Below are 14,289 nucleotides of genomic sequence, written 5' to 3'. Positions count from 1 at the left end.
AGCTGTGGTTTGGCCTGGGGGTCCGAGCCCGGAGGTCCTTGTTACCACACCTGCACACACAGCTGCACGGGCTGTGGCCTCCCTCCCGGGCCAGGGCCGGTCCTGCGGTGGCCCCAGCACCCCCCCCCGGCCCCCCCCCCCCCCCCCCCCGCCGCCATCTGCTGCAGAAAGGCAGGACGTGGCCGCACCCAGGCTCAGCAGATGCTTCGGAATGCAGGGGGAACTCCTGTATCTTCCCAGGAAAACAAACTCTTTACAGGCTCTTCTAGAAGTTAAAAAGTTTAGCGAGAGGATCTATTTTCTGTATTCAGCCTTGAGGGCACAGCACCCTCAGCCTGTGGGGGAAGCCGTGGGCACCGCGACAAGGGCCTAGCAGTGAGGGTCGCGGGGGCCGGACGGCCCCACTCTGCAGCCTGGGGTGGTCCTGGGGCAGCCTCCACGCCCGCTGGAAGGGGGATCGTGGCCCCCTTCCTGTCTTAGGAGACACGGCTTCTGCGATAGGCTTCTGTTGCTTAAATACCAAAGAACCATGTCCTCTGCCCCTGGCCTACCCTGGGCTTCAGAGCAGTCCCTGCCGCCCCCACCCCACCCCCAGCCTCCTGGCCCCCCATTTCCCAGGCCCTGTAGGCTCCGCAGGGTCCCTCCGGAGCTGGTGTCACCGGGTGGAGTGAAAGCCTTGCCCTGGTGTCTAGTCCAGGCGGTGGCCCTTGAGCCACTTCTCCCCGCAGGACAGCTTGCTGAGCTGTATTGAGAAGACGGTGGCAGCTTCCCGTTTGCAGCCTAGGGCGCGGGGCTTCCAGGGAGCCCTCCTGCCAGGCCACCTGCGCCTGGCCGCTGAGGGCGCCCAGAGGTGCTGTGCTTGGTTTCCTGCAGCCCGCCACACACACACCAAAGAAAGATGCCAGCCTGGCCGCTGGCACATGTGTGGGGGCTCACCCTGGTGCGGGAGGCCCACTGCCCCACTGCCCTCGAGGGCTCCCCGCCTAGTGGGCACGGAGGGTGACAGATAGCTGTGGGCCGGCTTGTGTGTAGAGGGGACGGCGCCGTGTCCTTGCAGCTCAGCGGTTCTTGGGGGGCATGCCATCTTTGTAGAGTTTCTGGATTTGAAAGCGACTGTGTTATGGCGGAGTCAGGGCAGGGCAGGCTTGCCTGAGGGACAGATTTGAGCGGGCGGGGGGGGGGGGGTGGGGTGGCACCCCAAGACTCTGCTGGGCGGGGCGGGTGAGAGGCAGCAGATCTGCACGCAGGTCAGGCATGTGGCCGGGCCTTCTCAGCCCTGCCTCTGCAGTCCCGGGGCTAGTGGCCTTGGGGTTGGGGGATGACGGCGGGCTGGGGTTCCTGGCTGCTGGGGGCATAGGGCCCACCAGTTCCGGCAGCCCAAGAGCGTGGGGGCAGGACGGCACCCACACAAGGCCCTTCTTGCAGGGGTATGTGTCTGGGGGTGGCCAAGAGGAGTGGTCATACTTCCCAGTGTCCCGTCCCCACCTCAGCAGCTGAGCCTTACGGCCTGGGGGGCCAGGTACCCTGGGAGATGGTGGTATGTCCCAGCAACGCCTAGGAGCTGGTGTCACGATGTCCTCGTGGCATCTCACCGAGGGTCGTTGATTTACTGGGGATGTCCTCCCCATGCTGTTAGGAAGGAGCAAATAGCAGCGGTCTGTCTCCAGGACCCCTGCCACCTTGGCACCCTGACTTAGGAGAGTGGGGGTGCAACCCCGCCGATGTGGGGGTGGCCTGGGGGCACAGAGCAAGCTGGCCCCTCCCTCCCTCCCTGACATGGCCACTGCCGCACAAGCACTACATCCCTCAGTTCACCCAAGTGAGACATTTACAAAAATAATAAAAAAATAATTTTTTAAAGAGTAGAGCGAGAGGTGTTTTTATCACTGTGGGAAATGACTTCCATGTCGCTATTGTGGTCTGTGTTCTCTTTGGATATTTTCTGTATGTAACTATAGTTTCAAAAAAACTCCAAACCACGTCTTGTCTGTGTCTCCTTCTGCGAGAAGGCAGCCCCGTGGGTGTGCTTCCCGGGCTCCCGGCGCCCTGGACAGGCGGCGGGGCGCGGCGGGTCAGCGGGCGTCCGCGGTGTGCGCGGGGACCTCGCCCTGGGCCTGCAGGGCAGAGCCGACCTCCCTTCCGCGGCCTGTGGGTCCTGCTCTGAGCCCCAGACCGAGCGGGGGCCCGCGGAGCCCTTCCGCTCCAGGACGAGGGCGCCCGGGTCGGCGCGGTAGCCAGCCGCTCCCCGCCGGTCCCTGCCCTGCCCGTCGGACCCGCCTTCCGCGGGCGCAGCCGTGTCCCGCAGCCCCGTCCCCCTCGGCCCGCGCGCGGCCGCCGCGCTGCACGGCCGGTGCCCGCCCCGCTGCCCCGCACGGTCCGCTAGCGCTCGGGCTCGGGCTCGGGCTCGGGCTCGGGCTCGGGCTCGCTCTCGACGGCCTGGACCCCGGCAGAGGCCCCCGCGTCCTCCTGCACCGGGGCTGGGCGAGTGCGTAGCGGCGGCGGGCGGCTCGGCCAGGAGCCCCCGCCCCGGGCAGCCCCAGCGGCTCGCGCCCTCTCGCCGCCATCCCCCCGACGCCAGCCGGACTACAGCTCCCAGGGGGCACCGGGACGCTGGACTACACTTCCCGGGATGCTCCGCGCCGCGGGGGCGCGGAGTCGGGGGCGGGGCCTGCGGCTGGGAGCGCGGGAAGTCCGGATCCCGGCCAGCGGCGGCCTGAGCATGAGCGCTGAGCGCGAACTTCGCCGTGAGTCTCCGGGCTGGGAGCAGGCGGGGAGCGGGGCCAGGGGGAGCGGGGAGCGGGGCCGGGGGGAGCGGGCCGGGGGCGGGGGGACCGGGCCGGGGGGCGCGGGGAGCGCGCGGGGAGCGGGGCCGGCCCCACATCCCAGGGCTCAGTCTCCCGGCTCCGTGTCTCTGCAGAGCTGAGCAAGGCCAAGGCCAAGGCCCAGAGGAGCGGGCAGCTGCGGGAGGAGGCCGCCGCCTGCCACCAGCTGGGGGAGCTCCTGGCCAGCAGCGGTGCGTGCTCGTGCTCGGCGCCTCGCCCACCTGTGGTCCGGGGTGTCCGGAGGTGGGGGGGGGTGGCCCCGGGACCGGAAGGGACGAGGGACCCCCGGGGAGGGGCCGGTGTCAGCGCCTCGCTCGCCCCCGGGCCCGGACCCACTGCCCCGCCGTTCCTGCCCACCCAGGCCGCTACGCAGAGGCCCTGCGGGAGCACCAGCACGAGCTGCAGCTCCTGGAGAGCGTGGACGACGCCCTGGGCTGTGCCGTGGCCCACCGCAAGATCGGAGAGCGGCTGGCTGAGCTGGAGGATTACTCTGCTGCCTTGAAGGTGGGCTCCCGTCCACCCCAGCACCCACCCTGGCACCGACCACACAGCCCTCCGGGGCCCAGCTTCCTTCCAGTCCCTTTTTTGCGGAGGGAAGCACAGTCTGCAGCGTTGGCCTCCGGCTAGAGGAGGACAAGCCTGCACACAGCCTCTTCAGACAGCCCTGTGCCAGGGGCTTGGAGCCTGGTCCTTTGGTGGGCACATGATGGCGGGTCCCGGGAGCCTGGGCCCAGCAACCATTAATGGACAAAACACTTGAGCTGTGTTTGTGGGCCAGCTGGGGAGTTGCCCCCACCCCACCCACCCACCCCCACCCCCCACAGAGAGCCTGCTCCCGTCCTGGCTAGGGGGGTGCAGCAACCCAGCAAACTCCCCCATCCTGACGTTGGCTGGTTGGAGTGTGGCACCACCATATCCCACAGGCATAGAAGAGAGGAAACGTGTGCAGCCTGGCTTTGGCCCGCTCTGTGGGGATTTGGGGGATTAGGGGACTCTCTTTAGCAAAGGTAGAGACCTCCTGGAGTTGGGGTGTATATGGGATTTGCTTGGAGGGGGTTGGCTCCCAATGGCCATTCCTCTGCACCCCAGCACCAGCATCGCTACTTGGAGCTGGCCTGTTCTCTGTCTAATCACACTGAGCAGCAGAGGGCCTGGGCCACAATCGGCCGCACCTACCTGGACATCTATGACCACTGCCAGTCAAAGGACACCTTGCTGCAGGCGCAGGCTGCCTTTGAGAAGAGCTTGGCTATTGTGGACGAGAAGCTGCAGGGTGAGCACTCTGAGGCCTAACTGCCCCAGCCCCTGCCTCCAGACCCCTGGCCCAGGAGGCTGTAGCTGCACTGCCTGTCCTGTCCGTGTGGCACGGCCCTTCCTCTGCAAGGCTGAGACCTGTCCATAAGGCTTCCCATCAGGAGATGTGTGGCCCATGCTCCTCCAACCTCAGGTCTGGGCGCAGTCCGCCCTATGTCCTCCTATGCTCTGTCTACAGCAGGACCCCTGGCACCCACAGTGCGAAACAGGAGGGGTTGGGGAGAGGCTGCACACCCCAAGTGGCTGCAAGGCACTGAGTGGGTGTTGCGGGGGGGGGCTTCTTCCAGGTACATTGGCCAAGCGAGAGCTGAATGAGATGAGGACCCGACTCTACCTCAACCTGGGCCTCACTTTCGAAAGCCTGCAGCAGATGGCCCCATGCAACGACTACTTCCGGAAGAGCATCTTCCTCGCCGAGTAAGACCTCTGTCCCTAGAGGAAGGAGCCCCCAAGCGAACCCCCTGTCTGTCCCTGCCTGTCCCCTATGAGCAGAGGAGGCCCTGCACGCCCAGATCACGTCTGTGGCAGGGGCTGGGGAAGGAGCAGGCTTAGCTTAGCATCTGCAGCTGCACATCCGCACGTCAGGTGCCCCGTGTGCTTTCCCAAGCAGGAGTGCCCAGGGCCTCAGCACCTGTCACCACCCGCAGGCAGAACCACCTCCATGAGGACCTGTTCCGTGCCCGCTACAACCTGGGTGCCATCCACTGGCGCAAAGGGCAGCACTCCCAAGCCATGCGCTGCCTGGAGGGGGCCCGAGAGTGTGCACGCGTCCTGAGGAAGGAGCTCATGGAGAGCGAGTGCTGTGTGCTCGTCTCACAGGTGCTGCTCTCACAGCTCTGGAATTAGCCACAGAGGGGCTCGACTCTGGGGAGCCTGCCCATCTCACCTTCCCTTGCCCCCCAGATTCTCCAAGACCTGGGGGATTTTTTGGCTGCCAAGAGAGCCTTGAAGAAAGCCTACAGGCTGGGCTTCCAGAAGCCTTTGCAGAAGGCAGCTGTCTGCCGGACCCTCAAATATGGTGAGCCTGGGGACCTGGGGGCTGAAGTTCTCCCAAAGGGGCGGAGAGGTGGCCACATCAGTGGGGAGCCTTTCCCTGCCCTACCCCCTTGTTGGGAAGAGACCCCCACTTTTCTCTGAGCCTTCAGTGGCAGCAGGGGGCAGGGGGCGGGGGACTGAGATGGTCAGGAGCCTGGCTGGGCGTTTATACTGGCGCCAGGATCTCCACGGGCAAAGTGGAGACGGAAGTCTGACGTAGGAGGATGGGAGAGTGGACGGCGCGTGTGGCCTGTGAGGACCGGCAGGCGGCAGGCAGTGTAGCTCCTCTGCAAGCCAGGTGCTGCTTTAGGTTGTCCTTTATTAGTTCGGATCCTCGTGGGCCCCGTGGTACATTTTCTTACTACCCGCTCTTACCGCGGGGTGAGCGGGGGCCTGGAGAGGGTGGCTGGCCTGCCGGAGGGCACTGCGCAGGGACAGAGGCAGGCGCACGCAGCACCACCCTTCACGCGAGGCCCTGTCCCGCAGTGCTGGCTGTGGTCCAGCTGCAGCGGCAGCTGCAGGAGTCCGAGGGCAGTGACCCTCAGGGTGCCATGGCCATCTGCGAGCAGCTGGGGGACCTGTTCTCCAAGGCGGGCGACTTCCCCAAGGCGGCTGAGGCCTACCAGAAGCAGGTGTGCGTCCCCTGCTGAGGAGGGGGGGAGGGGTGGTGACACCTCCGGCCGGCAAGGTACAAGGCAGCCATGGCCTCACTGTCACTGTCTCCGCAGCTGCATTTCGCGGAGCTGCTGGGCAGGCCAGGGCCTGAGCTGGCCATCATCCACGTGTCCCTGGCCACCACCTTGGGAGACATGAAGGACCACCGCCGGGCTGTGTCCCACTACGAACAGGAGCTGAGGCTGCGTGGTGGCGACGCTCTGGAGGTGAGCAGGAGGGCGCCCGGCCCCACCCAGGGTGTGGGATACAGAGGGGCTCCAAGGAGGTCCCCGAGCTCTGCCTCAGGACTGCCTCCCTGGAGTGTTGGGCGTGGACAGGCCCGCCATCCTTCTGCTTCATGGGGGCAACCGTGGGAGCTTGAGCCCGGGGTGCAGCCTGTTCAGCGGGTAGGCAGTGGCCCCCAAGCTCATCCTTCCTCCTCCTGCTCCAGGAGGCCAAGACCTGGCTAAACATCGCGCTGTCCCGAGAGGAGGCCGGGGACGCCTATGAGCTGCTGGCACCATGCTTCCAAAAGGCTCTTGGCTGTGCCCAGCAGGCCCAGCAGCCCCGGCTGCAGGTACGGAAGCCTGCCCATGCCCCTGCCCACGCAGGATCCCCTAGCACAGCCTTCCTGTCCTCGCTCCCGCCCCCTTCTCCCCCACTCGGCATCCAGTGCCCCTGTGGCCCTGAGCCCGGCATCCCCCGCTCCTCAGAGGCAGGTCTTGCGGCACCTCCACACCGTGCAGCTGAGGCTGCAGCCCCAGGAGGCCCCCACCACTGCAGCCAGACTGCAGGAGCTGAGCGTGCCCGGAGACGAGGAGGAAGATGAGGAGGAAGAGAAGGAGGGCGACAGTGACACTCCCGAGGCCAGCGATGTGGAGCTCTCCGAGAGTGGTGAGGCCCGAACGCCGCCGTGGCCGCCCCGGCACTTGCTCTCGCTGGGCCCCAGGCTGGGGCTGGTGCGGGGGGAGCTGCCGTGGGGGCTGCTCACGGGCTGTGGGAAGGGCGCTCGTGCTGGTGGATGGAGGAGGGCTGGGGGGAGGGTGCCTGGAACGTTCCTGGAGCAGCAGGTGCAGTATCAGACCTGGAGAAATGGAAGGGGGGGGGGGCGCAGAGCGGGCCGCATAAGAGGGCAGGCAGCTGGGGGGCGCCCAGCCCCGAGGCCTTGAGGAATCAGGTCAGATTCGAACTTGGGTGGCTTCCAGAACCTCTGAGTGAGAGGCCAAGCGCTGCGGGGAGTTCATGCACAGGGCGGTTGGGCTGGGGTCACTGGTGGGCAGTGTGGGGCCCACGGGAGCGTTGGGGCCAGAGCAGGGACTCGTGACGCCGCTCAATGCGTGCTTGCTGCAGAAGGAGCACGTGAGAGAGAAGGTTCTAGTGGGGGCCAGAAGCAGAGAGAGTGGAAGGGAGGAGCGGAGGGAAGGTGTGGGGTTGGGCAGCCAGCGAGCCAGAGGCAGACGCCGACGGGAGGGCCAGCGTGTGCAGGTGAAGGCCCCTGGGCTTGGGATGAGCTGTCTCCCGGAGCAGGACCCAGGCTGACAGGTGCTTTCAGGAGGGGGACACGAGTCTTGGGTGGAGTCCGAGCACGGGGTGAGGCGACAGGTGGGCAGATAGGGTGGGTCATCCCCTGTGGGCAAAGGGACCGCGAGGGTGGCAGCCGCCGGCAGGGCTGGCAGTGGATGGTGGAGGCCCTGGGCCTGGTGGTCAGGGCGCCCTGCGGTCGGGGCAGCAGCGGGGCTTGGCTCACCCGGTGGGCGCCGCTCTGTTCCAGAGGGCGATGCTGACGGCTTGTCCCAGCAGCCAGAGGAGGATGAGGAGCTGCAGGGCTGCCTGGGCCAGCGGAGGGCGAGCAAGGTGAGGATGGTGCGGGGCATCGCATGGCCCTCCTGTGGTTGCCAGGCCTGCCTGGTCCCCTCACACCTCTGCCCCCTGTCCCGGGGCAACTGCCCACAGTGGAACCGGCGCAATGACGTTGGGGAGACTCTCCTGCACCGAGCTTGCATCGAGGGCCGTCTGGCTCGCGTCCAGGACCTCGTGAGACAGGTGCGCCTGCCACCGCGCTCTCTAGGTGCCCTGGGGGCCGGAGTCTTCCCTGGGGGGTGGCATGGGGCACGGGGCTACAGGGTGCACCGTGGCTGCTAGCCCCCACGAGCCCCTGCAGGGGCCTCCCCAAAACGGTGCATCTGGTGTGCAGACCACCTCCCTCTGCTGGGATGTCGGCCGGGGTCAGGCCAGGCCTGGGGAGGGGCCCGCAGGGCTCATTCTGGCCTTTGAGACCTAGGCCCTGGCCCTCCTGGAACCTCAGAGCCCTGCAGTGGGCCGGGGGGTACTCAGGGCTAGGCTCCTTGTCATCCTTGGTCACAGGGCCACCCTCTGAACCCTCGGGACTACTGTGGCTGGACACCCCTGCATGAGGCCTGCAACTATGGGCACCTGGGTGAGTACGGGGGCCGGGACACCGGGGCGGGGCCGCCGAGGGCTGGGAGCTAGCTCCTGTCCCCGGCCCTCAGACATCGTCCGCTTCCTGCTGGACCACGGGGCTGTGGTGGACGACCCAGGCGGCGAGGGCTGTGAGGGCATCACTCCCCTGCACGACGCCCTCACCTGCGGTCACTTTGAGGTGGCCGAGCTGCTCATTGGACGGGGGGCATCTGTGACCCTCCGAACCTCGAAGGTGAGTGTGGGGGGCAGGGGGGCTCAGGCTGTTGGGGCAGCGCCCCCGCTGAGCTGGCTGCCACGCAGGGGCACAGCCCACTGGAGACTCTGCAGCAGTGGGTGAAGCTGTATGGCCGGGATCTGGACAGCGAGACCCGAGAGAAGGCTGGAGCCATGGAGAGGCTGCTCCGGGCGGCAGCGGCAGGCCAAGGCAAGGAGAGACCTGTTCTGCGCCTGGGGACCCTCTCCCTGGCCTGAGGGTGCCCCAGGCCCTGCTTCTCGGGGGCAGTGGAGCACGGGTGGCCAGGCGGGGCCGGGGCCTCATGCCAGGTCCTGTCCCCCCACAGCTCCCCACGGTCTTCCACGCAGCCATCTGTTTGACCCTGAGATCTCGCCTCCCTTGAGCCCCTGCCCAGGGTCCCCGGAGCCCCCGGGGGCCCGGCCTTGGAGGAACAGGCACACGCTGGCCAGCAGCAGCAGCTCAGAGGGCGAGGACGGCCCAGCCCGGCCCACCCCGAAGCGGCCGCGGCACTCTGTCCCCACACAGCAGGTGGCCCGGAGGCCTGGCTCCAGCAGCAGCCGGGACACCGCGGCGGAGGTCGGCCCTCGGGGCCTGGGTGAGCCCGACCCCCACCGGGCGGCACTCATCCCCGAGGAGGACTGGCTGGCAGGCGACTGGCTGGAGGACGACTCGCCGTTGACCCACAGCCACCAGGATGGCCCCGTGCCCCGCCCCCAGGGCACCAGCCGCGGCGCCCCCGGGTCAGGCAGCAGGAGCCCAGGCAGGCCACGGCCCCGGGCCAGGACCAGGCAGAGCCGGCTGCCCCATCTCACGAGCTGGAACGCACCGATCGGGGCGCGGGGAGAGGGCGGCGCAGCGGCAGAGCCTCCGCGGAGCCCCAACACGTCCCGGGCCTCGGGGCCTGGTGGGGACAGCCCTGCGGCAGGGCAGCCCTCGGTGGGTGCCCTGCACCGGTGGGGACGGAGGGCCAGTCAGGGCCGGGGACCGAGTCTCTGAGTCCGCCCGTCGCCTCACGCCCCCCAGGGTCCGCCTGTGCCCCCTCCCATCCGGGTGCGAGTGCGAGTGCAGGACAGCCTCTTCCTCGTTCCCGTCCCGCACAGGTAAGGCAGCGCGTGCGTGCCCAGGCCCGGCTCCCCTGGGCCCCGGGAGAGCCTCGTGTGTGCTATCGGGTGGCATGGGCACCAAGGCCTGCACTGACCGGCTGCGTCCCCCCTGCCGGCTGGGGGCTGGTGACGGCGCCCTGCACACGCAGCGGCAGGACCCGGGCCTGGTTGGGTTGGGCCCCGTGGCCCCAGGAAAAGCCTGGAAGAGCCGGCTGTCTGTGAGGCTGCTGGGGGCCCGGGCGTATCCCGAGCAGGGATGGCGGGGCCGCGGGGCCTCCGTCAGCTCCTGGCCAGCGCAGCTCTCCCCCTGCAGCAAGGAGGCCCACTCCGTGGCCTGGCTTGCGGAGCAGGCCGCCCGGCGCTACTGCCAAGCCTGTGGGCTGCTGCCGAGGCTCCTCTTGCGAAAGGAGGGAGCCCTGCTGGCCCCACAGGACCCCATTCCTGACGTCCTGCAGAGCAACGAGGAGGTGAGCGGCAAGAGCCCGGGCGCTGAGGGCAGGGAACGCCCCGGCCCTGGGAGCCCCTCGGGCGGCTTACTGGTGGCGCCCCTCAGGTGTTGGCCGAGGTCACGTCGTGGGATCTTCCCCCGCTGACCGACCGCTACCGCAGGGCCTGCCAGAGCCTGGAGGAAGGTGAGGGCCCACAGGGCATGAAGCAGCTGGGCAGGGGCCCGGGTGTGCAGGCTCCTGTGCCACTCCCAGGTCTGGGGCCTCACGTCCGCCGTGGGCACCCTCCCCGCACAGCTGGCCTCGGGCTTTCGTCCTCTACCCCGTGCCCACGATGTGCTGACAGGTGGGGGAAGACGGGCCCCGTTGGCGGCGGGATGGCGTTGAGTCACCAGAGCCACCGGAGGCTGGGCCCGGGGTGGCTTTCCAAGGAAGTGTGCCTTGGAGACGTGGGGTGGCTGATGGAGGGTAGGCCCTGCCGAGGAGGGCCTGACCAGGACAGAGGGGTCACCCCGTCCACCGGCCATGGTTGGGGGCCCATGTGGGTCCACAGGCCTGTGGGAATGGGCTCTGCAGCACCCCACTGGGCGTCCCAGGGCTCCCAAGGAGGCGGGCATGTTTGGCTGGGTCCCCAGGGCGCCCAGGGCAGAGCAGCTTGTGGCTCTATTGACACCGCGTTCCCCTGCAGAGGAGCACCAGCAGGTGCTGCAGGCCATGGGCTGCCAGGGCTCCGGCCCCTCGTTCAGCGCCTGCTCCCTGGCCCTGCGCCAGACCCAGCTCACCCCCCTCCTGCGCGCCCTCAAGCTGCACACGGCGCTCCGAGAGCTGCGCCTGGCAGGGAACCGGCTGGCAGACGGATGTGCTGCTGAGCTGCTGGCCGCCCTGGGCACCCTGCCCGGCCTCGTCCTCCTTGACCTCTCTTCCAACCACCTGGGCCCTGAGGGTCTACGCCAGCTGGCCACGGGCCTCCGGGAGCAGACCGCCTTGCAGGTAGAGGCGCGGGGAGCGGCAGAGCGGCGGCAGAGCATTGCGTTCAGCCTGTCCTTGGGTTGGGCTGCACTTGGCAGTGCTGGCAGTGCCCGGGGAGACCAGTTTTCCAGAGGGGCTCGTGTCTTCCACAGAACCTGCAGGAGCTGGACTTGAGCATGAACCCCCTCGGGGATGGCTGTGGCCAGGCCCTGGCGTTTGTCCTGCAGGCCTGCCCCTCACTCAGTACCTTGCACCTCCAGGCCTGTGGCTTGGGCCCCGGCTTCCTCCTGAGCCACCAGGCAGCCCTGGGTAGCGCCTTCCAAGGTGAGCTGGCGGGCACATCCACTTCCTGGCCCCAGGGTTCCGGTTGCCCTCAGAAGGGCACCTTCCAGAGGTACAGCCAGCCTCGAGCAAGAGCAGCCCCGGGGCACCGGACCTGGACGCGCTGGGCCTTCCTGGGCTCGGGGACATTCCCCTAGGACGAGCCATGGGCCGCGGTCCCAGGACTGAGAAGTGGAGACTGGGGGGCCTCTTGGGGGCTTTCTGCAGCCGTGGTGGGCCAGGAAGGTGGGGCTCAGGGATGGGAGAGTGCCGGGGAGAAGCTGGGGTGGTGCAGTGGATGGTATTCCCCGGCCCCACCCCACATGCACACATCCTGGCCCAGCCCGTCTCAGGTACAGGGAGGCAGGTGCCCAGGGTCGGTGGGGAGAAGATGGGCTCAGGAGCCTGGCCCTGCCCCCTCCTTGCCCGGGAGAGCCCCCGTGGGAGCTACCTCCGTTCTGCTCACAGTGTTTCAGGGACAGTAGCTTCCGCAGAGGGGTCGTGGGGCTGAGGTGGTGCTGGTGTGTGGCTGACCGGGCTTCTGATTCCCTGTGCAGATGCCACGCACCTGAAGACGCTGTCTCTGTCCTACAACATCCTGGGCACCACTGCCCTGGCCCGGGCCCTGCAGAGCCTGCCTGCCCGCACCCTCCAGCGCCTGGAGCTTAGCTCCGTGGCAGCCAGCAAGAGCGACTCAGGCCTCGTGGAGCCTGTGGTCAGATACCTGACCGAGGTATGTATGTGGGGCGGGGGTGCCAAAGAGGAGCCACCCGGGGCCGTCCAGCCTGCAGTCCCACAGCTAAAACCTGGCAGGGAAGAGGGTTGGAGCTTCAGAAAGTACGGCTACGGGGGAAGCTTTCTGTAGGGCTGCCTGCCTCAGGCTGAGTCCCTGGCCAGCAGGAAAAGTGCCTGGGACCCGGGGTGGCCCCCCTGCTCCAGGCAGGTCCCAAGGTCTTGCCAGGCTTCCCAGGGCTCTCCCCGCTGGCTCTTCCATGTGGGGCTGGTCCTTGTGGTTTGTACCTGCCAGGTGTGACTACTTCTACCTGGAAGGGGAGGTGTTTCCCTTTGATCTGCTTGATTGAAGGGATATCGCTATGCTCTGGTGCAGTGGGGGTCAGGCCAATGCCCCCTGGTTCCTGAGGAAGGAGGAACACCCCTGACCTGGGTATGGGGCCTCTACTACGAGGCAGGGAGGGCCCGCGCCACACCCAGCCCGGGCCCCCTGGGCCTCTGCTTTGTCTAGGAAGGCTGTGCTCTCTCTCACTTGAGTCTGTCTGCAAACCATCTGGGTGACAAGGCCGTGAAAGACCTGAGCAGGTAAGCCGCTCCTGCCCATTCTGAGGGAGTCTGATCTCGAGGCCAGCACCCTGGGGAAGCTGGGTCAGCAGGGACGGGATAGCAGCTCCTCCCCCCTAGTGTGTCCCAGGACCTGGCTCCTCCCAGCTCCGACCCTGCCTCCTTCCTACACTCCTGACGCTCCTGAGCGCCTCTCCCATTACCCCGTGTGCAACAGCCCATACGAGGGCCTCTCTTGACCCTCCAGCCTCAGCTGGCTCTTGGAAGTGTTGGGCACTCAAGCCAGGCAGGCGTACCAGGTCTGGCCTTTGGCAGGGCCCCGCAAGCCCTGGAGAAGCGTGCACTGTGCCGTGCGAGGGGCAGAGTCTACAGGGCCTGGCCTGTGGCTCCCAGAGGTGTGGTTTCTCTGGGGGCAGCTTTCTCTAGTGTTGGGGGCCTCCGTCCCTGGAGGCTGATCCCTTCACGTCCCTTGTTCAGATGCCTTCCTTGTTGCCCCTCACTCATTTCCCTGGACCTGTCTGCCAACCCTGAAATTACACGTGTGGGCCTGGAGGAGCTCCTGTCTGCCCTCCAGATGCGGCCCCAAGGCCTCGGCTTCCTTGGCCTGTCAGGTGAGCTTGGGGACAGCGACTGATGTGACCAGGAGGGGTGTGAGGCAGGGGGAACATGGGATCTCTGCTCTTGACCCTGTCAGCCTGACCCTCAGAGACCCTGTGGTCCGGGGACAGATGCCCTTTCACAAGGATTTCCTAATTACCACTGGGAGGAGGAGGGAACTCAAAGTCAGGATGGCAAACACTTGCTACCACAAGATCTTCCCGACTTCCTGCAGGGGCTGCTGGGGCTCCACCTTCCCAGCCTGTTCTGGCCACACCTGACAGGGCACCCCCCAAAGCTGTCTTGAGGGTGACCCCAACTGGCCACCTGGCACGTCCAGCTAGGCCTGCAGCAGGAGAGTACAGGCTTTGCCCCCCAGGGGACCAGGGCTAGGAGTGGGTGTGCACACGGGGAAGCAGCCCCCCCCCTTCTGCTCCCGACCCCGCCCCTGAAGGCGGGCAGGCAGGAGGCCTGCACAAGGGGCTGCTCCCTGGGTCCTGAGCCTGCTGGGCGCGCTGACCTGTCGAGATCAGACCCGGGCGGCCCCGTGTCCCTGGAGGCCCGCGGGCACCCCTGTTGTGTCCAGCCGTGGGCGGCACAGATGCGGCTGCGGCTTTCTGGCCAGTGGCCCTCCTGCCCGGCCGCCGGGGGCCCGCATCCCGGGTGGCCCCCCTGGCGCTCGCACCGCGGTCCCCGCTGAGGCCCGCTCCTGCCCCCGCCCGCAGGCTGTGCCGTCCAGGGCCCGCTGGGCCAGCGCCTGTGGCACCAGGTCGCCGCGCGGGTGCAGGAGCTGCAGCTGTGCAGCCGCCGCCTCGCCCCCGAGGACCGCACTGCGCTGAGCCTGCTGGCCGGCCCGCCGATCCCCGGCGCCTGCACGCTGGACCGAGGCTCCCGGCTCTTCTTCCGGCGCCTGTGACCGCCCCGCCCCAATAAACGGACGCCGCCGCCGCCGCCGCCGCCGCCGCCGCCAATGCCTCTGAAAGGCGGAGGGAGGCCGGGGGCCCGCTGTGGTGCAGGGCTGGGTCCGCGCTGGCCGCCTGGGGGCGGGGCCGGCC

General features: G+C 67.8%; 1 protein-coding gene across 4 annotated transcripts; it reads left to right on the top strand.

Moving 5' to 3' along the window:
* The first annotated feature begins 2,654 nt into the window (after positions 1–2,654).
* Positions 2,655–14,284, top strand: TONSL (tonsoku like, DNA repair protein). Of its 4 annotated transcripts, XM_025450617.3 has the most exons (26): positions 2,655–2,744; positions 2,918–3,013; positions 3,184–3,326; positions 3,912–4,095; positions 4,424–4,553; positions 4,784–4,955; positions 5,040–5,154; positions 5,658–5,803; positions 5,900–6,052; positions 6,277–6,402; positions 6,539–6,719; positions 7,597–7,679; positions 7,779–7,868; positions 8,190–8,262; positions 8,336–8,499; positions 8,568–8,691; positions 8,828–9,438; positions 9,526–9,602; positions 9,919–10,072; positions 10,159–10,237; positions 10,740–11,041; positions 11,173–11,344; positions 11,899–12,074; positions 12,585–12,658; positions 13,115–13,248; positions 13,960–14,284. In XM_025450617.3, the coding sequence occupies exons 1-26, from the start codon at positions 2,720–2,722 to the stop codon at positions 14,148–14,150; spliced, it is 3,975 nt and encodes a 1,324-aa protein (XP_025306402.3). In that variant the 5' UTR covers positions 2,655–2,719; the 3' UTR covers positions 14,151–14,284. The 4 variants fall into 4 exon arrangements, 3 of the variants coding, with proteins under 3 accessions (XP_025306402.3, XP_035569530.2, XP_035569533.2); XM_035713637.2 differs by having other exon boundaries at positions 7,597–7,868; XR_004813920.2 differs by lacking the exons at positions 12,585–12,658; positions 13,115–13,248; positions 13,960–14,284 and having other exon boundaries at positions 7,597–7,868; positions 11,173–11,587; positions 11,899–12,036.
* The last annotated feature ends 5 nt before the right edge of the window (positions 14,285–14,289 follow it).

This window comes from Canis lupus, chromosome 13 (assembly GCF_003254725.2).
Source record: "Canis lupus dingo isolate Sandy chromosome 13, ASM325472v2, whole genome shotgun sequence".
Lineage (NCBI taxonomy): Eukaryota > Metazoa > Chordata > Mammalia > Carnivora > Canidae > Canis > Canis lupus.
Note: the sequence above shows the minus strand (reverse complement) of the source record. Positions and strands in the feature narration are given on the sequence as shown.

Bases quoted from the DNA above. Each gene is read 5' to 3' on its own strand.
- TONSL (XM_035713637.2), top strand. From the start codon at position 2,720: ATGAGCGCTGAGCGCGAACTTCGCC. The intron at 6,403-6,538 runs GTACGGAAGCCT...CCCGCTCCTCAG, and splicing joins CCCAGCAGCCCCGGCTGCAG to AGGCAGGTCTTGCGGCACCT. The intron at 9,603-9,918 runs GTAAGGCAGCGC...CTCCCCCTGCAG, and splicing joins CTCGTTCCCGTCCCGCACAG to CAAGGAGGCCCACTCCGTGG.